This window comes from Henckelia pumila, chromosome 4 (genome assembly GCF_033568475.1).
Source record: "Henckelia pumila isolate YLH828 chromosome 4, ASM3356847v2, whole genome shotgun sequence".
Classification (NCBI taxonomy): Eukaryota; Viridiplantae; Streptophyta; class Magnoliopsida; order Lamiales; family Gesneriaceae; genus Henckelia; species Henckelia pumila.
This window is the reverse complement of record NC_133123.1, coordinates 79,439,015-79,464,886: the sequence shown is the minus strand read 5'-3', so window position 1 is coordinate 79,464,886 and position 25,872 is coordinate 79,439,015. Positions and strand designations below refer to the sequence as shown.

Here is a 25,872-nt window from a genome sequence, read left to right as displayed (position 1 = left end):
TTTAGTGTGGTCAGATAGAATAACATCTTCTGCTGCCAACGTTTGAAGTCGGCACCAGAAAACTTTGGCGGCTTTTCTCCATGTGCGGGGGCGGAAGCGAGCGGAGTGAAAGAAACGGTAGACATCTTCAGAATCCGAGAAATACAAAATTTCGTCTTGCGATTGTTATAAGGAAGTATTCCAAATTCTGAAAACTTGAATGTCAACAGCAACAACAGCAGCGAAAATGATGAACAAAGTTGAGGCGAGAGAAACTCTCTATACGCAAGACGAAATTGCCTTTTAATAGTGTGGGGACCTCGGGTTGCTAATCTCGTCTTAGGGCAACTAATGATTAATTAAACAATTAATCAAACAATTAAAAGATAATAAATCAAGAGCAGAATTTTTTTTTTTTTTTTTTAAAAAAATTCGGAGCCTTGCTCGATCGGTCAAACTTCACCGATCGAGCGAGCTATAAACATCAAAATCTTGGGTCTGCATCAATTTTGGTCTCGCTCGATCGGTCAAATCTTACCGATCGAGCGAGCAGGAAAAATCAAGGTTTCTGCCTGATAAAAACAGGCCTCGCTCGATCGGTAACATTTACCCGATCGAGCGGGAGCCATTTCCAGAAAATAACAACAATAATATTCTGCTGTCAAATCTTGCACATCAGTCAAAATGCCTTCATGATCAACTCAAATCATGGTTTATAAATTCTAAAACATGCATATCAACATGTATAAAGTTTCAAGTATCAAATCATGCATTCAATACATCAATTGAATAGCATAATAGACATTAACCGAGCAAGCTACACAAAGACTCAAATGTGAGCTTCAAGTCTATAAGTTCATATCAAGTTTGATGCTGTCTCACTACCATTCTTCATCTTAAACCCGAGTCCACACTTGCTAACTCTCGCTCCCGAGCTATCATCGTCATCTCAAACTAGCTCCTGCCCCATCTGTTGTGATGCACACATACAAAACAAAACAACAGCCGGATAAACTCCGGTGAGAATATAATTCTCAGTATAATAGACATATAAAGCGTTAAATAAATCATATCAACTCAACAAGTAGAGTAATTAACGCATATATCGATTCAGATATAAACATCACAATCTCTCAATCTATTCTTTGAATTTCTATAGCGCGCTATCTCAAGAATTGATTCTTATCACTTTTTTGCCATCAAGATTCATATCCGATCTTGACATGGATATCCATCTTTCGAAATCATTCCGGATTCGAAAATAAGGGCGTCCTCCAACCCCGGCATAGAATAAATTTGTATAATTCTCATATCATAATCAAATAATGATCCACTACCTGTGATGGATCAACAAGAACAATAACAAGTTCTCAATCAAAAATAAAACATAATCAGTATGTGATTTGGCGGACTACTCAAGATTCATCAATCTTGAGTATCATAGTCCTGAATCTCGATGTCGTCTTATACCTTTCATTCTCGAGTTTGTCATGTTCCACATCTGGATAGGAAGTACAATAACTCCTACAAAAATCTGATCATTCAAACATCAATCAATCTTCAATCAAATTCACTTCAATCTTGATCACTTCTTCTTTGGTTTCAAGTTGAGGTTCTTGAGTCAATAGTCTCCTATTAAACTCTGAAACATAGCATCAAAACATTCATATCAATCTTCATTCTAGTCAATCATTTCAGAATCGAGTCAAAATCATCAATATAATTCAATCAGCATCATTTCAAACTTCAACTTCTTCTTATTCGGTACAACTCGGAGTCGTGAGTCGTTAGCCTTCGAAACTCATCTAAAACTGAGAAATAAAAATGCTATATCATCGATAACATTTCAAAAAATGTCTTATCTCAGTCATAGGCTATCAAACCGGCTTTAAAACATTAATCGACGACGTAGCGATCAAAAATCAGTAACCGACGAAATATCGAATTCGAATCTAACTTATTTAACTTCAATCCAATTTTTACGTCCATTTCAAATCATTAATACATCATTCTAATCCTTATAACAGCAGCTAAGTATATCAAATACAAGCTGGACATCATAACAAGTTCATTCCTTAATTCATTTTCACTCCGACTTCGATATCGAACGGCATACAACTCAAGAACACAAACATAAATTCATAATCTGATCTCTGCCATATTTCGATCTTCAAAACATGCCAAGATGATTAAATACTTACATCAAATCGAAGCCCTCGTTGCAAGGATTCCAGAACATCTTTCGGAATTGAAATCGGACGATCGGATCAAAAGTTATCGACGTTTGAAAATCAAAACTCAAAAGAAATGGAAGAGGGTCGAACTTTGTTCTTCAATTCTGAATTCATTCTGAAGAATACACGTATGAATTCTGATTATTATCTGTAATAATCGGATATATATTGCTTAATTGCAATTTAGTCCTTCAAGTCTTCATTAATTGCAATTCAGTCATCGGCCTTCTTTTTAATTCAATTTCAATCCAAAATAATTTAAGAATATTAGAATTAAAATAGAAACTCTAAATATTCCCAAATTAAATATACTTGGATTAAAATAAATTAAATTTGGATTAATTAAATAATCCCGGCCGTTTGCACTTTAGCCCTTGCAACTTTGATATTTGCAAATCAGTCCCTGATCGGGTTGTATCTTCAAAAATTAATCTTCTTTAATTTCCAAAATATGGAATTTAATCTCAAATTCCATAAATATTCAAATCGAATATTTATTCGTTTAATTTAAGAATTTTCGGAATTTAATTCTCAAAATCCGAAAAATTCCAAATGAAATATTTTTGGCTCGGAAATTAAATCTATCATTTTCATAACTTCTCAAATCAATATTAGCCCATAATATGGAATTTAATTCTCAAATCCCATAATTAATATATTCAATATTTTCGGGCCTTACAATTTCTCCCCTCTAAGATTCAATCGAACTATTCAATCTGATAGACTGAATGATTATCTGAAGTGATTCTCAATTCAATCATCCAACTCTAATCTTCGTATCTTATCTCTTTATCTCCTATCAGATTTTTTTTTCTTCGAATCTGCTTCTAATCTCTTGTACTTTAATTCACTAAAAAAAATTCTTTCTGAGTTAATTTTCTCCTTAATCAAGGATCTGTTGAATATTCAACTTAACTCAGAATCTCCTCGCTATCTATTTCATTTGATTAAAGTACATAGAAAAAAATTAAACTGATACTTCCTTAACTTGGATATGTGGAACAAATCAGATCCATCATATCAAGCTGAAAGGAATTAAGCTTTCAATCAAATCATCAATTCTGTCTAACCTCTCAGTCAATGAAATTCAGCTTCAGTGATGACTTGTTTCATTCTCTTTATCATTCTATGTTATGCATAGAAAACATATCAAGTCTACACCGTCATTTAGTTCATCGTTTCAAGGTCAGTATTCAACTTCATATTTTGAATCTGTAAATTCAACTCTGCTCTTTCTCTATTCTGAATTGAATGATGTTTCAAGAATAACTTTTCCGCTTAACTAATCAGTTTCAGCTTCAACAGTTATATCTATCATTCAATTACTAATTCTAATTCTTTTTCATTGTTCTCGCTTCATACAGATTCATATTTATCATCTTTGTGTTCCTCAAATCACATCTGATCTAATATCGACAAATCATGTCTGATCTGATGTCATATACTTCAGTAGTATCATTTCAACACAAAGAAATCGGATTTCTTTTCATCATATCATCATAGCATTATCTCAAAATCACATATAACCAACTCTCAGAACATCAGTCAATCAATCGATGCCACATTATGTCGAATAAATCTAAAGTCTTAATCTTGACAATAGATTTTTATCATTCCTGTAATTTCATCATATCTCTTTCTTTGTCACAGATCTGAATAGACAGCTGTTATTCACATCTCATACAGTGTATTCTACAAAGCTGATTAGTTTATTCGAACTATCTATTAATCAGAGTACAATACGCTGCATTCACAGATTTCAAAGTATTCAGATATGTTGATAATCGGTATCATGACAGATAAAGTTCATTCTCGCACTTCGATTCATCTTCTCTGACTATTCTTCCAATTCAACAATAATATTTTGTACCTTTACCTCAAAAAGTACTCAAAGTCTTCTGATCATCTGTATTACAATTTAATAGCAAACCCAATGTTTCAATCTGAAACATTATTTCGTAGCTTACTGTTCTTATTGCAACGAATCTAATCACAATTCAGTGATTTGATCATACAGACAGATCATCGTATACATTAATTTTAATAAATCTGTTCATAACTACCACCTGTTTACCTCATCTATACTGTTTCATCATGGTAGTTTCGCACAATATTCTTTCAAAGCATGATCTCATAACACTTCTGGAGTTTCTAAACTATCACTGAATTCATCTGGTCAACGATTTTTAAATTCATCGGAAACTCTCTGTACGGTTAACTTCGAAAACGTACTAATTCTGTTACTTCTATTTGCTTTATCGTCTGATAAAACAATTATCGGATGAATATTGAATTCATTGTTGTGCATTTCTTCAAATTATGATATCTCTTTTCGGAAATATCAGGCACAATCAAATAATCAATCATAATAGAATTCATTCATTCTGATCTAAGGCTTCAATTCATATCTCAATCTGGCATTCTTTACTAAATTCTCATCGCTTCAGTTTACTTTCTGTGTTTCTTTCATCTTCTGAATAGTTCTGGCTTACTTTCAATCGAAAATCATTCTGATTGGTTATATATTCATCCGAGTATTCAAACCAGAATATACAGAAATCTGAAATCAATTCATCGGATTCCTATTTCATTTCTCATTTCTATCTCCAAAATACTGACAATTCATATCATCTAACCCAAAAATTATGGATCATATTCAAATTCTTCTATCAGTTACGAGCCAACAATCTAAAATATGCTGAAATATCATCAAAAGATCAATAATTCTCAAAATCAAAAGAAATAAATCAAGATTGAGAAAATCTCTCAATCAAGGTCATCCAAAAATCAAATTTCCTGGATAACAAACTCTGCAAAGTGAAAACAACTCATTTGCATCACCCAACTCAGAATGAGTGAATCAACACAGGCTCTAAATGAAAGCAATGTGCCATGAGAGCCAATCAATATTTAATCATTTCAAGAATTATATCTCCAGTTTATGTAATTGATTCAGCATAATCAAAGAAAAGACTCATCTGTAACTGATTTTCATATCATCATCTATTTTATAAACCTCTAGATCAATATTCAGTTCATAATCTCATCAAGTCGGTAATTCATAAATTCATCAATTCCTCAAGTCGCTACTGAGTTCCAGTTCACAATTTAAACTAACATCGAAAAGCTTACTGGAATATATCTGTAATCTCTATTCATTAGCATACTTATCAATGCTAATTAGATCTTGAACATATCTAGTGCATCGAATATACTGATTTCGGAATATTTCTGTAATCAAAAGCATATATCAAACCGAAATCACAGAATCTTAATTCGAGATTCTATATCATATCTTCATATTCATATGCACATTATGTTCTTACTGATCTAATTTTTCATCGCTTCTTATCATTAATTCTTCTGCTAATCTGTGTTCGATTATTGCATCATCATCTATCATGCAACATAAACAGATATTTCAATATGAACACAATCATATTCAGTTTCAGTTCATCGATGCAAAATCATGTTCAGTCTCATTTCATCAATTCAGTAGTTCTATTCTTCAGTTCAATTCACAAAGTCTCTTTTCTGATACAGAGGTAAGATATAACACAGCTTCCAGCTATCATATATCTATTGCACCAATAACATAAACAGGTTAAAACAAAATAAATCTGTTACCTGCAATTTCATTCTCAGGTGCAATTTCATTTTGATCCTCTGTATACTTCTGGAATAAAAATTGTAGCTAAATATGTGTTTCTCTCACACACTATGGCATGTCTACAATTTCATTCTTTCTGCCTCATCATTCAAATTCAGTTCTCTTAGAATTATCTATGTCTTTCATAAAATGTTTCAGTCGTCAAAATTTATTTAGACATAATTCTCAAATCCAAGCTATAACTAACAATTCAATGTTGAGCTTCTTCATCATCATCATCAACAATTCAAGAATTGTAGTAAACTTGAAAATCAAATAAGGCATTCTTCAAGATTCAAATATTCAAAATATTCGACTTCTAATGGGTATATTTGTCTTTTTGATCATTTCTATCTATTGTGGCACAGAACTATAAACAAAACTCATGTTCTAAGCACTTATCAACAAATTAAAATACCTCTGTTCTTTCATCATTTCTTTATCAAACTTCATCAACTGATTGCTAGGTTTCGAAGTTGGTATTCAATCAATCGGATACATCATTCATCTGTATCTTTCAGGTATCTGAACGATTGATCAAGTTCTACAGGCCAACTTCCACCTGCCATAACATCTATTCATTGGCTAATATGCTGTTCTGTTCTGTTCAATCAGAGATACTTCATTCAGCTGAGCAATAATACAGTTCTGTTCAATCTGACCATAGCATTCTGTTCAGTCTGGCCATACTATACTATCAGTCTGGGGTGCCTACATCACCCAAAGAACACTGTTCTTTTCGATTCTGGGTGCTTACATCACCCGGAAAAATTCTTATAATAACATCAATAAGAATTCGACAATTTACAAATCAGTAAATTAATCAATTCATTTTCACAAGTAGATCAATAACACATGCAATTTATTAAATCATCGAATCAAATATTGCATAATCATGCAATACTATAAATGCATGTGACTCACTCTACCCTGCTCAGCTTCTATCTCAGTCCAGAACCTACGCTCTGATACCACCTGTTGTGAGGACCTCGGGTTGCTAATCTTGTCTTAGGGCAACTAATAATTAATTAAACAATAATCAAACAATTAAAAGATAATAAATCAAGAGCATAATTTTTTTTAAAAAAAAAAATTCGGAGCCTCGCTCGATCGGTCAAACTTCACCGATCGAGCGAGCTATAAACATCAAACTCTCGGGTCTGCATCAATTTTGGTCTCACTCGATCGGTCAAATCTTACCGATCGAGCGAACAGGAAAAATCAAGGTTTCTGCCTGATAAAAACAGGCCTCGCTCGATCGGTAACATTTACCCGATCGAGCGGGAGCCATTTCCAGAAAATAACAACAATAATATTCTGCTATCAAATCTTGCACATCAGTCCAAATGCCTTCATGATCAACTCAAATCATGGTTTATAAATTCTAAAACATGCATATCAACATGTATAAAGTTTCAAGTATCAAATCATGCATTTAATACATCAATTGAATAGCATAATAGACATTAACCGAGCAAGCTACACAAAGACTCAAATGTGAGCTTCAAGTCTATAACTTCATATTAAGTTTGATGTTGTCTCACTACCATTCTTCATCTTAAACCCGAGTCCACACTTGCTAACTCTCGCTCCCGAGATATCATCGTCATCTCAAACTAGCTCCTGCCCCATCTGTTATGATGCACACATACAAAACAAAACAACAGCCGGATAAACTCCGGTGAGAATATAATTCTCAGTATAATCGACATATAAAGCGTTAAATAAATCATATCAACTCAAAAAGTAGAGTAATTAACGCATATATCGATTCAGATATAAACATCACAATCTCTCAATCTATTCTTTGAATTTCTATAGCGCGCTATCTCAAGAATTGATTCTTATCACTTCGTTGCCATCAAGATTCGTATCCGATCTTGACATGGATATCCATCTTTCGAAATCATTCCGGATTCGAAAATAAGGGCGTCCTCCGATCCCGACATAGAATCAATTCGTATCATTCTCATATCATAATCAAATAATGATCCACTACCTGTGATGGAACAACAAGAACAATAACAAGTTCTCAATCAAAAATAAAACATAATCAGTATGTGATTTGGCGGACTACTCAAGATTCATCAATCTTGAGTATCATAGTCCTGAATCTCGATGTCGTCTTATACCTTTCATTCTCGAGTTTGTCATGTTTCACATCTGGATAGGAAGTACAATAACTCCTACAAAAATTTGATCATTCAAACATCAATCAATCTTCAATCAAATTCACTTCAATCTTGATCACTTCTTCTTTGGTTTCAAGTTGAGGTTCTTGAGTCAATAGTCTCATATTAAACTCTGAAATATAGCATCAAAACATTCATATCAATCTTCATTCTAGTCAATCATTTCAGAATCGAGTCAAAATCATCAATATAATTCAATCAACATCATTTCAAACTTCAACTTCTTCTTATTCGGTACAACTCGGAGTCGTGAGTCGTTAGCCTTCGAAACTCATCTAAAACTGAGAAATAAAAATGCTATATCATTGATAACATTTCAAACAATGTCTTATCTCAGTCATAGGCTATCAAACCGGCTTTAAAACATTAATCGACGGCGTAGCGATCAAAAATCGGTAACCGACGAAATATCGAATTCGAATCTAACTTATTTAACTTCAATCCAATTCATACATCCATTTAAAATCATTAATACATCATTCTAATCCTTATAACAGCAGCTAAGTATATCAAATACAAGCTGGACATCATAACAAGTTCATTCCTTAATTCATTTTCACTCCGACTTCGATATCGAACGGCATACAACTCAAGAACACTAACATAAATTCATAATCTGATCTCTGCCATATTTCGATCTTCAAAACATGCCGAGATGATTAAATACTTACATCAAATCGAAGCCCTCGTTGCAAGGATTCCAGAACATCTTTCGGAATTGAAATCGGACGATCGGATCAAAAGTTATCGACGTTTGAAAATCAAAACTCAAAAGAAATGGAAGAGGGTCGAACTTTGTTCTTCAATTATGAATTCATTCTGAAGAATACACGTATGAATTCTGATTATTATCTGTAATAATCGGATATATATTGCTTAATTGTAATTTAGTCCCTCAAGTCTTCATTAATTGCAATTCAGTCCTCGGCCTTCTTTTTAATTCAATTTTAATCCAAAATAATTTAAGAATATTAGAATTAAAATCGAAACTCTAAATATTCCCAAATTAAATATACTCGGATTAAAATAAATTAAATTTGAATTAATTAAATAATCTCGGCCATTTGCACTTTAGCCCTTGCAACTTCGATATTTGCAAATCAGTCCCTGATCGGGTTGTATCTTCAAAAATTAATCTTCTTTAATTTCAAAAATATGGAATTTAATCTCAAATTCCATAAATATTCAAATCGAATATTTATTCGTTTAATTTAAGAATTCTCGGAATTTAATTCTCAAAATCCGGAAAATTCCAAATGAAATATTTTCGGCTCGGAAATTAAATCTATCATTTTCATAACTTCTCAAATCAATATTAGCCCATAATATGGAATTTAATTCTCAAATCCCATAATTAATATATTCAATATTTTCGGGCCTTACAAATAGTGCTCAACGTTGGCGGCAATCGTCCCTAAGATACAACGACTAACGATCGTGATATAGCAGCACTACAAATATCCTGAACTTCAGCGAACGAAAATAAGTTTCAATTTTTCTTTGAGAAAGTGAGGGAGAGATTTTTCAGAAATCTGATGTATACGTTATCAGATGTTCTGTCTATCGTTTTCTATGTTATAACCACCATATATATAGACTTATACACGAAACAACATGTTTTAAGGCGTAAGGATGCAACCCATAACAAAAAAAAGCCCAAAAACAGTCGTGACTTTTTGGACTGCAGAAGGTGCGCTCGGTCGGTCAAATTTAACCGACCGAGCGCCCCACTTTTGACAACCTTTTTGTCTCGCTCAAATAAGGGTGCGCTCGATCGGTTATTTTTCACCGATCGGTCGCCCAACTTTTGGCCAACCTACTGCTTCGCAAGCGAGGGTTGCGCTCGGTCGGTAGTTTCTTACTGATCGAGCGCACTAAAAATAAATAAATTTTGTTTATTAATTTTTTTTCTCCTTTAACCAAATTTTATTCAAAAAGAATAATTGATCATAAGACCTCGCCTCGCTGAGCCGAGCCGGCCAGCCGCGCTCGCGCGCGTGTGTGTTTGTTGCATCGATTAGCGTTTGCCCCTTTACAAAACATCTGGTGCCCTAAGGACCCAATCCCATAATCCAAAGTTGGATTATATAAGGTGAGCAACAAATTGAAGTTGTTCCAATGTGGAACAACCAATTCCCCATTTCCCTTCAATTTATTTCACCAAATTCAAATTATTTGTAACACTTGGGACAAACTTTTCAAGCCATTTGAGACAAGATTTTTCAAGCCCATTATTTCCACAATTCATTCAATAACAATTTCCAACATATATTTTTGATCCTATATATTTCAGTGGTGACAAGTGTCTACAGACATATCTATTATTTGGTGATGCACATCATAGGCCTTTGCTTCACGTAAAAATAGCGGAAAAAATTCTAATTAATTGTGACACTAATGTCGATTATGCAAATGGTTTACTTGATTGTAATGATTGTGATGGTTCTAAACTAAGTGTATCTATTGACAATGATTGTAATGGTGATCCTGAATTCTGCCTACATGGATATGATCATTGTGATGAACATGGTGATTATGCTAATGCTGATGTTTATCCAGATGAACATTTTGATGGTGTCTTTATATTAAGTAATGGTGATGAGATACCATCTAGCAGACTAGCAACGAGCATGTGAAAAATGGGAATGAAGAACACGTCGTTGGAGAAAAAACGAGTCAGAATGTGAACTGTAGTGTCACACAAAGTGCTGAATTTGAGATCCATCAGTCTGAATTAGTAGCTGGTGATGACCAGAATTCTTTGTTTGGTTCTAGCAACGAGCAGGTATTTAGTTTTACGGATGAATCTAATTTTTCAGTTGGCAAAGAGTTCAACTGCAAAAAGATGTTCAAAGAGAATTGCATAATATAGCCATGAAAGCTTTATTTGAGATGATTGTAAGATCCACAATGACTAATGTATTAGGTAAGATGTATAGATGATACTTGCAGTTGGAAAGTTCATGTAGCGATAAAGAACAAGGAGTCATCACGTTTTTCAATCCGAACTTATTGCAATAAGCATACTTGTGACTTGGCTAATAGGAGGAGGAGACACCGACAAGCGAGTGCAGTTATAGTAGTAGATACATTAGTCAAAAATGTTAGAGGGCAACAAAAAATGCTTTTTGAAAAGCAATAAGAACAATGATGAAAAATAATGGTGCCGAGATTAGCTACTTTAAAGTGTGGAAGGGGAAACAACTTGCTATAAATCAGTTGAGAGGAGATCCTGTTGAAAGTTTTAGATTACTCCCTGCTATATGCTCGAGCAAGTAAATCCCGGGTCAACAACATATTGAAGGTCAACTCTGATGACAACTTCAAATAGGGGTGAGCAATCAAATCGGGTACTTCGGGTCTCGACCCGAACCCGACCGGGTGCAAAAATCGGGTAGATCGGGTTTTTAATCGGGTTCGGGTAGTAACCGAACCCGACTAATATTTAGTCGGATCGGTTTCGGGTAGTAAAATGCTACCCGAACTACCCGATCGGGTACCCGACTACCCTATTTTTTTAATTTATTTAAAAAATATATAAATTATATTAAATCAAAAGGAGGAACACAGCTTTATTAATTCCCAAACTACAAAAAAACCACCGAAAAATATTTCAAGAATTGAATGCGTAAAAATATACAAAATAAAAAACTAATAAAAATTGGAATAACGACATTGGAACTTGAAAGCATTAAAATAAATTAAATTAATAAAAATAAGAATAACGACATTGGAATTTGAAAGCAGTAAAATAAATTAAATTCCCCGCATATGGCATATCATAATGTTCCATTCAAGAATCAAGATTCTACCGAAAATTGATGAAGAATATAAATCCGAAAAATCCTAATTAAAATTCGCTAACCCATTTCAGTAAATGAAAAGTAGATACAACCACAAAATCAGCCGAATTCATTACCATTCAGAATAAATTAATTAATTAACTACTAAAAAACAAACTTAAAAACAAAAGGAGTTACCCTCGGTTGCTCAGGAACCAAAGCTTTTGAAACCATCTCCAAATCTATCTCTACCCGTCCAAATTCCTCAAAAGTATTATTTCTTAGATTTCCAAACACTCCACCCACAGTAGCCCAACACCTGGAGATTATACAAAATTTGCATCCATTTTTGCATTTTTTTTAAAAACGGGTAACCCGAACCCAAACCGAACCCGACTTAATCGGTTCGGTTTTGGATAGTATAAAACACTACCCGATTGATCGGGTACCCGATCCGAACTACCCGAAACCCGAAATACTCGACCCGTGCCCACCCCTAACTTCAAATACATGTTCCTGGAATACCGTATATGTGTTGATGGATTTAAATACATGAGAAAGGTCATATCAGTTGATGACACATATTTGAAAGGTAAATAATAAGGTGTTCTGCTTATAGCAACTGCACATGAAGGAAACCACTACCAATATCCCATTGATTGGGCAGTTTTTGATTTAGAAAGTGAAGAATCTTGGACTTGGTTCTTTGAGAAGTTGCATGAGTTGATACCTGATGATGATGACCTGGTTTTTATTTCGATAGGCATAAAGGAATCATTAATGGTCTTGCCTCGACATACAAGAAAGCTGTAGTAGCCCGTAACCGCAATCAGTAATTAAGAAATTAATCATAATTACTTGGGTAGAGTTCGGAAGCTCCGAAGGTGAGTTCGGAAGTTCCGAACAGGATCGGAAGCTCCGATGCAGGATCGGAAGCTCCGATGATATTACGTCAGGCATGACGTGTGGCAGGATCGGAAGCTCCAATCAGGATCGGAAGCTCCAATCACCCCTATCCGGAGTCAACAAGTGATATTTTGACATGTGGCAGATCAGGATCTTCGGAAGCTCCGATGGCAGGATCGGACGTTCCGATCGAGGTTCGGACGTTCCGATCGAGGAACGGAAGTTCCGATCGATGTCTATAAATAGAAGGCCGAGGCTTCATTTCCAATTGCCAATTCCGAGTTTTTCTTTCCATTCTAGTCCTATTGGAGTAATTCTAGTCTTCCTAGGCTTGACCCGGGAGTCGTCGAGGCGTTCGATAGTCGTAGCGGAGTTGTGCCCAAGTTCTGGAGGCATCGACATCAAAGGGCTAACGACGGACGAAGGTATATCTTTTGCTTCCTATAAATATTTAGGAGTATGCAATAGCTTAGTTAAGGCTTTTAGAGCGCTATAATGATAGTAGTATCATTTGGTAGTGTAGAGCAGACTATAGGCGTGGACCTAGAGTTGGTAGAGCTTGCACTGTTTTGAGGTACGAAAGTACTGTTCGAGATATCCTGACTGAGTATGCATGTATTATGTGACTGCATGGTTTATATGTCATTGATTTATGCTGCATTCATTTTCATACTGAGCTATCTCCTTCGAGATGTCTGTTAGTAGGGTTTTTCCCTATCCTATTAGTTGTTGGACTTCCATCGATTTGGGTCCGGCATATCCACTGGTATTATGGTATGGGAGCCACCTCCTGAAGCGACGGCACAGCGTGCTACATACCAGGGCCCGGTCTGTCTCTGTTATCTGATCCTTGACCTCGAGTTTATAGGGAGTTCACTTTGCATGCATGTATACTCATACTCTCGTACTGAGCATTTTATGCTCACGTCTCGTACTCTGTGTTTCTGGACACCCTATTCCATGGGGCAGGTTTGCGATTGGACGAGGCGGGTGGATCCAAGAGGGGCTAGTCAGTGGTTGACCAGCTGGAGCTTCGTCTAGGTTTTATTTTTGTTGTTTTGAGGTTGATACAGCTATTCGATTTGGTTGTATATTATTTGGATAAATTACAGATTCCTTTACTTGGGATTGTATAATGTTTATGGTTTCCGCAAGATTATTCTGATATCTGATTAATTAAGTTAATTGCATGCCTAAGTTCTGTTAGTAGGTGATCCGGGTAAGGGTCACTACATTTATGGTATCAGAGCATGCAAAAGTATTCTTGGGATTTAGTCTCATCATGAGGTATTTTTGTAGATGGCAAATCGTGATGACCAGAGTTCTCATGGCAGTATTGGTGGGCGTTGGGGTGATGCCTACCGAGAGAATCGTCGAGAACGGCGTCATCGTCATCATGACGATGAGCGTTTCACTGTGCGTCGATTCCTAGCTATGGGTCCTAAGCCCTTAGTTGGAGGTGAGTCTCCGGAGGATGCGGAGAACTAGTTAAACCGCATGGAGACGACTTTTCAGACTTTTCAATGCACCGAGGAGCAGAAGATGGAGACCCTTGGCTATCTTCTGGATGGGCATGCGCGCAGGTGGTGGAGGTTTACTTCTGCACCTTTTGTTGCGGCGAGAGGAGTGGCCACCTGGGCCGAGTTCCGCACAGCTTTCCAAAAGCGGTATTTTCCTCCTGCACTCCGTCAGTCGAAGGAAGGCGAGCTACTGAGTCTGCGATAGGGAGCCATGTCTATCGATGAGTATCAACAGAAGTTCTTTGATCTGCTATCCTATTGCCCCGAGATTGCTGATAGCTCAGAGATGAAATATAATATGTTCCTTCAGGGCCTTAACCCTGAGATCCATGACCGTGTGGCGGTTGGCGACGACATGTCCTACGAAGGTTTGGTGAGCCGTTGTCACCAGGCGGAGGACAGCATTCGGCGGAACAGGTCTTTCCCTCAGTCGAGGCCTGCTAGTTCTTTGGGTCCCCGTGCCCAAACTTTTAAGAAGTCTGGATCTACTTCTTCCTCTGGTTCTGGAGGTGTTGTCCGTTTCGGTAAGAAGGACAAGTGTGATCACTGTGGGAAGAACCATCCATCCGACAAGTGCCGCAGAGCTTCTGGAGCTTGTTTCCGTTGTGGAGAGACTGGTCATATCCGGAGGGATTGTCCATTGTCTGGGGGAGGCAGTTCTGGTTCTGGTTCAGGATCTGGTTCTCAGGCCACCATTCAGCAGAGGTCGCAGGGACAGCCTGCTGGGAGTTCTCATTTGAGGCCACGAGCTTCTGGCCAGGTGTTTGCCTTGAGGCATGATCAGGCAGTGGAGGAGAATGAGAAAGTCATCGCAGGTACATTTCTGCTTTATGGTATACCTGCTCTTGTACTTATTGACACTAGTGCATCTCATTCCTTCATTTCTGCACGTTTTGTTAAGAGGCATAAGTTACCATGCATTGCACTAGACATAGTGATGTCTGTTTCTACTCCGACGGGCCAATCTGCTTTGGCTAAGCGTCTAGTGATGGGTTGCCCTTTAGAGTTCGAGGGTAACATTCTGTTAGCGAATCTCATGGTCCTGGCGATGGAAGACTTTGATTGCATTCTTGGAATAGATATGTTGACTACCTATCGAGATTCAGTGGACTGCTATCAGAAATTAGTACGCTTTCATCCGGAGGGGAGTGAGAGCTGGTTTTTCTATGGTGAGGTAGCGCGACCCCCGATGCCTTTGGTATCAGCTTTGAGAGCCTATCGAGCTCTAGAGTCTGGCGGGGAAGGCTACCTTATCTATGCAGTTGATTTGTCCGCTGAGAGTATTGGGATAGAGAGCATTCCTGTTGTGGATGAATTTCCAGACGTTTTTCCTGATGAGATTCCGGGTTTTCCTCCTGTTAGGGAAGTCGAGTTTGGCATAGAGTTGGTGCCAGGTACTTCACCTATTTCTCGAGCACCGTATCGTCTGGCTCCGTTAGAGATGCGTGAGTTGAAGAATTAGCTACAGGATCTTTTGGACAAGGGGTACATTCGTCCTAGTGTATCTCCTTGGGGAGCTCCTGTTCTCTTTGTAAAGAAGAAGGATGGGTCGATGCGGTTGTGCATTGACTATCGGCAGCTGAATCGAGTTTTGATCAGTTGCAGGGCACGTCAGTTTACTCCAAGATTGACTTGAGATCTGGGTATCATCAGTTGAAAGTCCGTGATCAGGACGTAGCCAAGACTGCATTTCGTACTCGCTATGGGCATTACGAGTTTCTAGTGATGCCATTTGGTTTGACTAATGCGCCGGCTATATTCATGGATTTGATGAACCGTGTCTTCAGGGAGTATTTGGACAAGTTTGTCGTGGTCTTCATTGACGACATCTTGGTGTATTCGCGTAATATGGAAGAGCATGTTTCTCACTTGCGGTTGGTACTACAGACTCTTCGAGATGAGCAGTTGTACGCCAAGCTGAGCAAGTGTGAGTTCTGGATGGATAGAGTGGTCTTTCTTGGCCATATCATATCCAGGGAGGGGATTTCTGTTGATCCAAGCAAGATTGAAGCGGTACTTAATTGGTCGCGTCCGACGACAGTTGCTGAGATCCGTAGTTTTCTGGGTCTAGCAGGGTATTATCGTCGCTTCATTCTGAATTTCTCTCAACTAGCTCGACCTTTGACGCAGCTTACCCGCAAGGGTGTGGATTTCGAGTGGTCCTCCGAGTGTGAGGAGAATTTCTGTGAGCTTCGACGACGGTTGACTTCTGCGCCGGTGTTGGCATTACCGTCAGGATCTGGAGGGTATGTGGTATACACGGATGCTTCTCTTCAGGGGTTAGGTTGTGTCCTGACTCAGAATGGGCATGTGATCGCACACACTTCTAGACAGCTGAAGCTTCATGAGGACAACTATCCAGTCCATGATTTGGAATTGGCAGTCATTGTGTTCGCTTTGAAGATCTGGCGTCATTATCTGTATGGCGAGAAATTTGAGATCTTCACCGATCATAAGAGTCTCAAGTATTTGTTCACTCAGGCAGAGTTGAACATGAGGCAGAGACGTTGGATGGACTTGCTTAAGGACTATGATTGCGAGATTAAGTACCATCCGGGAGCTGCTAATCTCACCGCTGATGCTTTGAGTCGCAAGGTGCGACTATCCGCACTTTAAACTTGTTCGATGTCTAGTGCGATCAGTGACTGTTGTACTTCAGGTCATACCTTCAAGCATAAGAAAGGTATGCAGAGTATCCAGATGTTTGCAATACTATCTGAGCCAGCTTTGTATTCGCGGATCCGAGATGCTCAGATGTCTGATTCGAAGATCCAGCGTTTAGCTCGTTTAGCTAACGAGGGTAGCTCGTCTGGATTTCATTATCAGTCAGATGGCTTTCTGTGTTTGTCTGGTAGGCTTGTGATTCCGCAGGATGAAGAGCTGCGAGAGGAGATTTTGTCTCAGACACATCGCACTAAGTTGAGTATTCATCCTGGGAGCAACAAGATGTACAAGGATCTACGTACTCGTTTCTGATGAAAATGAATGAAACGCAGTGTTTATCAGTTTGTTTCGAGATGTTTGGTGTGTCAACAGGTCAAGGCAGAGCACCGACAACCTGGAGGATTGCTTCACAGTTTGCCTATTCCTGAATGGAAATGGGAGTTTATCACAATGGACTTTGTGACCAGTTTTTCGGTATCCCCAAGGAACTGTGATGCTATCTGGGTTGTGGTGGATCGACTCACCAAGTCAGCGCATTTCATTGCCTATAGTCGGGAGTACAATGTGGATCGTATGGCACGGTTGTACATACAGGAGATCGTTCGACTTCATGGAGTGCCTGTGAGCATTGTCAGCGATCGGGACCCCAGGTTTACTTCTAGATTCTGGGGGAGTGTTCAGCGTGCGATGGGTACTACTCTCAGTTTGAGTACAGCCTATCATCCGGAGACTGATGGTCAGTTGGAGCGCACTATCCGTACTTTGGAGGATATTCTTCGAGTGTGCGTTATGGATTTTGGTTCAGCCTGGAAGGATCATTTGCCATTGATCGAGTTCGCGTACAACAACAGCTATCATACTAGCATTGGGATGGCACCTTTTGAGGCGTTGTACGGGCGACGTTGTCGTACTCCACTCTTCTGGGAAGAAGTGGGGGAGAGACAGGCTGAGGGACCGGAGTTTATCCAGCAGGCGATAGACATTGTTGATCAGATCAAGAAACGGATTAAGACTGCACAGGATCGTCAGGCCAGCTATGCTAATATCAAGCGTAGGCCTTTGCAGTTCGATGTCGGGGAGAAAGTGTTTCTGAGAGTGTCACCTTTCCGCAAGATTCTCAGATTTGGCCTTAAGGGTAAGTTATCTCCCAGGTTTATCGGTCCGTTTGAGATCTTGGAGAGCATTGGCGATTTGGCTTATCGACTAGCTTTGCCACCGCATCTATCCAGTATTCACGACGTGTTCCACGTATCTCTGTTGCGACGGTATGTGGCGGATGAATCTCATATTCTGCAGCGGTCTGAGATTCAGGTGAACAAGGATTTGACCTATGTTGAGAAACCTATTCGTATCCTGGATTATAAGGATAAGGTTTTACAGAACAAAGTCATTCCTTTGGTTTTAGTTCAGTGGCAGCGCCGAAGCACTGAGGAAGCTACTTGGGAGCTTGAGGACAGGATGCGTGAAGACCATACTGAGTTGTTTTGATTTCATTCTTAGTTGTATTCAGTTGCAAACTCTGTAAACGTTTGATTTGAATAAAGAATGTTTCTGATTTCTGTAGTACATTCAGTACTTAAGATCTGATTTCGAGGACGAAATATCTTAAGTGAGGGAGAATTTAGTAGCCCGTAATCGCAATTAGTAATTAAGGAATTAATCATAATTACTTGGGTAGAGTTCGGAAGCTCCGAAGGTGAGTTCGGAAGTTCCGAACAGGATCGGAAGCTCCGATGCAGGATCGGAAGCTCCGATGATATTACGTCAGGCATGACGTGTGGCAAGATCGGAAGCTCCGATCACCCCTATCCGGAGTCAACAAGTGATATTTTGACACGTGGTAGATCAGGATCTTCGAAAGCTCCGATGGCAGGATCGGACGTTCCGATCGAGGTTCGGACGTTCCGATCGAGGATCGGAAGTTCCGATCGATGTCTATAAATAGAAGGCCGAGGCTTCATTTCCAATTTCCAATTCCGAGTTTTCCTTTCCATTCTAGTCCTATTGGAGTAATTCTAGTCTTCCTAGGCTTGACCCGAGAGTCGTCGAGGCGTTCAATAGTCGTAGCGGAGTTGTGCCCAAGTTCTGGAGGCATCGACATCAAAGGGCTAACGACGGACGAAGGTATAGCTTTTGCTTCCTATAAATATTTAGGAGTATGCAATAGCTTAGTTAAGGCTTTTAGAGCGCTATAATGATAGTAGTATCATTTGGCAGTGTAGAGCAGACTATAGGCGTGGACCTAGAGTTGGTAGAGCTTGCACTGTTTTGAGGTACGAAAGTACTGTTCGAGATATCCTGACTGAGTATGCATGTATTATGTGACTGCATGGTTTATATTTCATTGATTTATGCTGCATTCATTTGCATACTGAGCTATCTCCTTCGAGATGTCTGTTAGTAGGGTTTTTCCCTATCCTGTTAGTGGTTGGACTTCCATCGATTTGGGTCCGGCATATCCACTGGTATTATGGTATGGGAGCCACCTCCTGAAGCGATGGCACAGCGTGCTACATACCAGGGCCCGGTCTGTCTCTGTTATCTGATCCTTGATCTCGAGTTTATAGGGAGTTCACTTTGCATGCATGTATACTCATACTCTCGTACTGAGCTTTTTATGCTCACGTCTCGTACTCTGTGTTTCTGGACACCCTATTCCATGGGGCAGGTTTGCGATTGGACGAGGCGGGTGGATCCAGGAGGGGCTAGTCAGTGGTTGACCAGCTGAAGCTTCGTCTAGGTTTTATTTCTGTTGTTTTGAGGTTGATACAACTATTCAATTTGGTTGTATATTATTTGGATAAATTACAGATTCCTTTACTTGGGATTGTATAATGTTTATGGTTTCCACAAGATTATTCTGATATCTGATTAATTAAGTTAATTGCATGCCTAAGTTCTGTTAGTAGGTGATCCGGGTAAGGGTCACTACAAAAGCGCAATATGGTCATTGCTTGTTGTACCTTGGACAAAACATCAAGACAAGACTGAATTCCAAAGCAGGTGGAGTTGCACTATTTATGCAAACAACTAAAGCTTACACACAGACGGAGTTTGATGAATTATACGGTGAGATGAATAACAGTTATCCAAGCATCACAAAGTACCTTGAAGACATCATTCATCGAGAAAAATGGGCAAGATCATATTTTCATGGTTCAAGATATAATATAATGACAACCAATGGATAAAAATATATCAATAAATGCAAAGTTGACATCATCTCGTGAACTTCCAATAGTTGCTATGTTGGATGCAATTCAAAATCTTATTTCATCATGGTTGAATACTCGCCGCATAGCTGATATTTCTCAACTAGGCATCTTACTCCATGGGCTGAGAGAACGGTACGATCAAGATTTATTGAGTCACAAAAAATGGAAGTTTTCCAATTGAATACCTTTGAATATCATGTCACTGGAGTTGGTCATGATGCGGTTATGGGATTAAATAGAAGAACATGTCGTTGCCGAGTTTTTGACATTGATAAACTTCAGTGTTCACATGCTATAGCAGCTGCAGGTCAACATAATATGAATATTTATAAATTGTGCTCGCATTATTACACGACGAATGTATGGACATTGGCCTATACAGAAACAGTTTATCCAATGCCCTCCTCTAGTGAATGAAACATACCTGTTGATATTGCTTCTATGACTGTACTACCTCCTGTGGTTAAAGTCCATAAAGGGAGAACAAAGAAAAACAGAATTCCTTTTGTTAGAGAATTTGCGAGTAGGAAGAAATCGGTTGTTAATTAAGTCTGTTATGGGTCTCGTGCATTTATAAATGCAATAGAGACTGGATGTCAACCAACCCAACCTTGATGTAATTTAAATGGCAAAATTTCGTGGGGTGGATGTTTTTATGATTCTTATTATTACTTTATATTTCGTACTTATAGAATCATGGTTTACTTTAGTATGGCTAATTGTAGTTCATCTATGGGTTTGTTCTATATTTTGAACATATTGGATCGAAATCCTTAAATTATGAATTGTTGCGTAAAGTTTATATGATGCAAACCACTAGCTGGAAGGCTTAAGATAGATATTTATTGTGATTTAATTTAATGTATTTTATTATTGGTTTTTTCGATTTTCGAAATCGTGTAATTAGACATTTGAAGGTATCAATCCCTGGTCATTTGATATTATCATTCGTTGATAGGTCTTAGATCTTAGCAACTTGTTTTGATTGTCAACGTATGAATGTCGATTTAATTTTAAATTACTCTAATATAATGAGTTTTATCCTTTGAACCAAATCTGTTTGAGGATACAAATTTTTTTTTTTTCATTTTAAAAAAGAGACATGTAGTTTGTGAATTTCAATTTTTTTTTTTTTGGAAAAGTGAATTTTAAATTTTTGGGTCTCATTCATTTGAAATTTTTGTAGGATACATATATAACCAAAATAAAAAATTATATCGAATTTGTCCTTTTTTTTTTCTAACTAATGGAATTAATTTATGTGTTGCATTATTTGAATTGATGAACAACAACGTAGATTTTGTTCTCTATTTTTCTAACTAATGAAATTAATTTATGTGTTGCATTATTTTGTTTATTTGTGTTTATCTGCTAAACTTTATTACGAAATAATTCTTTTTAATTTATAAGAAACTTTTTTAAGTGAAGGTTATTTGTCAAAATGTTAGTCAAACGGAGATAATTGGTTAAATATTCCCGTGCGGCGCAGAGTCTGTCTCGTCAAGAAATATGGCAACCCAGCTACGTCTAAACGCCCACCGCCTACTCTCCCACCGCTCCGCCGTCGCGTCAATCCATACAACCCTCCCTTCTCTTGCGGCCCAGTCCTCCTCCGCGCCAACGCCCTACGCATCTGTCCCCCCGCCGTCGACATCTACTCCGACTGGCCTCCCAAAGGCGGCAGAATTCGTGATATCCAAGGTAGATGATTTAATGAATTGGGCTCGTCGGGGATCTATATGGCCCATGACGTTTGGTTTGGCCTGCTGCGCCGTCGAGATGATGCACACAGGTGCCGCTCGCTATGATTTGGATCGATTTGGGATCATTTTTAGGCCCAGCCCTAGACAGTCTGATTGCATGATTGTTGCCGGAACTCTCACCAATAAGATGGCTCCCGCCCTTCGCAAGTAAGTCTCAACTTTTTATTTCATCCCCCTTTCTCAAGCTTAGAGTGTTAATTTTTCAGTTGCTCTGCCTGTGTTTTGTTCCTTCAATCAATGATTTTCGATTTTTTGTTCAAATTTATATTCTATGATGGTCAGCCGGCTATGTACCCACGTTTGTGCAAAATAAGCATCAGTGTGTCTGAAAGAGTGCAAAAAGTATCATGTGACCTATGCTTTGAGTTGCTTAATTTTTCAGTTGCTTTGTCTGTGTTTTGTTCCTTCAATCAATGATTTTCTATTTTTTGTTCAACATTTCTATTCTATGATGGTCGGCGAGGTATGTACCTTCATTTGTGCAAAATAAGCATTACTGTGTCTGAAAGAGTGCAGAATGTATCATGTGTAAAACATGTGGAATCTGAAAATTCGGAGTTTCTTAACTTCCAGGTGAATGAAGAGTTTCTGAATCACTTTCAGATGGGGCTATTTTTAGTTCTTATTATTGGTAGTGAGATTGAGATTGTCTCAACCATTATTGATGTTCGATCTTATTTTATGGTATAGTCTCTTTTCTGCTTTGTAATTAGCTTTGGGTTACTTTTCCTATTCGTGGATGTGTAAAAATGGCTTTTTTTGTTTCTTCCTGCTAGCTTCCGATAAAAGAGCAAAGTTGGAGTTTAAGCCATGTCATTCTCATTCCCATTTTCAGTGCAACTCAATATTAGAAGAATTAATTTTCTTTGTAGACGTAGTCCTTTTTTTTTTTTTTTTGGTATAATGTTATGGGACATGTGGCTTTCTGACTTTTTTGTATTTGTTTGTATCGGTCTTAAAGTTGGTTTATATTGAGCGCAGATATTGACTAAGCTAAATCAGAGATCTACTCGCTACGTTCCACATCCATAGGATTTGTGTTATTGTTTATAGGTCTGCTTGTAGTATACAACCTTTGTTGTTGGTTATACGGGGAGTATATATCTTAGGATATATTATTCTAGGAGCACCCAGGGAATCAAATTCCCTTGTGACGTATCAAGTGTCCTTTTTATCAGGATGGGAATTAGGAGTTGACTAATCAGATTTCATACATTATGTTGTTTGCTTGAATAGTGCGATTGCCATAGTGTCATTACTCGCACTCTTCAAATGTGAATATATGTTCCACTCGTTGCTCATGAATTAATCGCAAGGCCATTCCTTTCTCATTTCTTAATCATGACAAGCATGTGGTACTTCAAACTATAATCATTCCTTTGCCATTTTCTCTGTGTTTCTTGATCATTCCATGCCCACTGAGTTTATCAACATGTGACAACTACTACAATTATTTTAGCCTATGGATTGAATGGGGGAGTTGAAGTTACCAGGGAAGCATTCACCTCAATGTCAGTCGGATGACCTTTTGTCCGGATAACCACGAGGAGTTGATTTCATTTATCCCGATTTAGGTTAAGAGCGGGCTTGGATACAAACTCTTTTGGGCAAAAGAACATTTTCCTTTTCACGAGATCACTTTTGCGAAAAAGAAGAGTGATTTGATGGGATTTCTTTTCAAAAAATCTTAAATGGCCTGAAACAAGTAAACTTCGTCTTTGAGCTTCTGATCCTGCTTCTTTTTTTATTTTTTTAAAAACCTTATACCCACAGTTTTATCCAAATGCAAAATTGCTTCTTCGTTCTTCAAAAAATATCAAACAAAAGCCCTTCTTAGTAGAACTCTTTTTAAACCAAGTGCTTGTGTATCCAATCTTTGTCATGTATGCTTTTAAGATTCACGGCTTGAAAATTTTGGTCGTGTGATCCAGCCCTCAGGTAAAAGCAGTTTGTATTCATGAGACGAGAACGAGTTGTTTTCAGGAAATTAAGGATGTGCTGATTTTTCAAGGAGCAAAACAACAACAGGAATTTGCCAGTGGCTCTTTGATCCTTAGTTTATTTCTTAGCTACGCACGGTGTCCAGTTCATCGTGTATGAAATCGCCGTTCTTATTTTTCTTTTGTATGATACATGCCATTAAGTTATGTTTTTTTACTTGTTGAACTACCAGCTATTAAAGGTTTAAATTTCTCGGTTCTTCTGTTTTTTTCACCTATCGTTTAAATTATGTGTACAAAAAACACTGTTTTAAAAGATACTGCTAGAGCTATAACATATCTAGAATCAAACTGAAAAAATTGCCCTTATTTCACGATTCACGTTCATGGAAAAATTTATCTGATTAATATTTATTTTACGTCAATCAGAGCTACATAAAAGGTTGCCATTTAATTAAATTGGGATATATGCAAGCAATTTTTTGTTGGATAGGCTTTTGGAAAATTAGCTTGTTTGAGATCAGTTCAGTCCTGTTCTTTTTTGTTGCTGGGTTCAATATTAATCAAACTGTGTTATAGTGCTATTTATATGGATGACATCGCGAGAGTTCATCTCATTCTTATGTCCTGAACTCGACTCGCATGCATCAGGATTCTGTTTTCCTGGATCTATAACAGTTCTGTCCTTATTCATTAGAATCTCTGATGATGTTGCTTCTTCTGACATCTTCAAAGAAAGGGTTCTAAGCTTAATTTACATGTGCTTGACACTTTAAAATCATGTATGTCTCAGCTTTAAAGCGGCGTTATTGTTGCAATCATTTGTGCATTCCACTGATATATTTATCTCAATAGCTGTTTTGAGTATATGTTTTGAGGGATCAGAACATCCTAGATACGCTTAGGAAGGAAAAAGGGCCATATACTGCAAGATAAGAATGTTATATATTTTGCCATGAAGATAAGAATGATTTGGTTGACGGCCTCTTATACAATTATATTAGGTGAGTTACTATTTGGAAGAGAGAAAACTGGTTGTGCGCTATCTTGTGTACTCATTCCTGCTTCCGGGATCTTATTTTCTTATTTCATTTTATTTGGAGAACATAGTTATATTCGTTATTCTTGCACAAAAGCATTAAGCATCTGATATTGTTCCCATGGAGTCTTGAATTTTTTTGTCTTTCTACTAGTTTCTAGCGTAAGAATTCTGCTATGCATCTAATCAGAGGATCATGATTTACTGTTTACTTCGATTAATAAAATTATAGGGTTATATTTCAAAGTTTCAAATAGTTGGCCACTTGGTATAAATTTTTCCATCGCAGAGTCTATGATCAAATGCCCGAGCCTAGGTGGGTCATATCCATGGGAAGCTGTGCGAATGGTGGTGGGTATTACCATTACTCGTATTCTGTTGTTCGAGGTTGTGATCGGATAGTCCCAGTCGACATCTATGTTCCCGGTTGTCCTCCCACTGCTGAGGCCCTTTTGTATGGACTTCTACAGCTGCAGAAGAAGATCAACAGGCGCAAGGATTTCCTTCACTGGTGGACCAAATAAGTGCCCTTGCTTGTTATTGTGGCAAATTTGGCCGCATGTATTTGTGGAAAATAAATCAAACGCCATCGAGGTTTTTTTTACAAACGTGTATATGCCAAGGAAAGGCAGATGCTCTACTTGTTTGTCCATCATGACTTGTGTGAACCTTGTTTTGTTATTGTACAATGTGGTCATGGTGCTTATGAATTTTGTTGGAATTTATATTGAATAAGGATACTCCTTGTTTGTGATATGTGTTAAATCGGTTGTGATAAGTAGTATGTTGCAGACACAGAATTTTAACATGGGTTTGATTCTTATATCCTAAGGCTGTGATCAGATTGATACATTTGAGATGATAGATTTTAAATCCATTCGATTAAAATTTATCTAGCTCTTCAGACAAAATTGAAGGGAATTTAAATCATTTTTCATATCAAGTTACGAAATTTCAGTAATAATTGTAGTAGATTTTTTTTACACACG

General features: G+C 37.8%; 1 protein-coding gene across 1 annotated transcript; it reads left to right on the top strand.

Moving 5' to 3' along the window:
• Positions 1-21,596: 21,596 nt before the first annotated feature.
• Positions 21,597-25,648, top strand: LOC140863387 (NADH dehydrogenase [ubiquinone] iron-sulfur protein 7, mitochondrial). Its single transcript, XM_073266781.1, has 2 exons — positions 21,597-22,051; positions 25,173-25,648. Exons 1-2 carry the CDS (start codon positions 21,651-21,653, stop codon positions 25,405-25,407), a joined length of 636 nt encoding a protein of 211 aa, XP_073122882.1. The 5' UTR covers positions 21,597-21,650; the 3' UTR covers positions 25,408-25,648.
• Positions 25,649-25,872: the final 224 nt, after the last annotated feature.

Excerpts from the sequence above, each read along its gene's own strand:
- LOC140863387 (XM_073266781.1), top strand. The coding sequence starts at position 21,651 with ATGGCAACCCAGCTACGTCTAAACGCCCACCGCCTACTCTCCCACCGC. Across the intron at positions 22,052-25,172 it reads ATGGCTCCCGCCCTTCGCAA|AGTCTATGATCAAATGCCCG; the intron begins GTAAGTCTCAAC and ends TTTCCATCGCAG.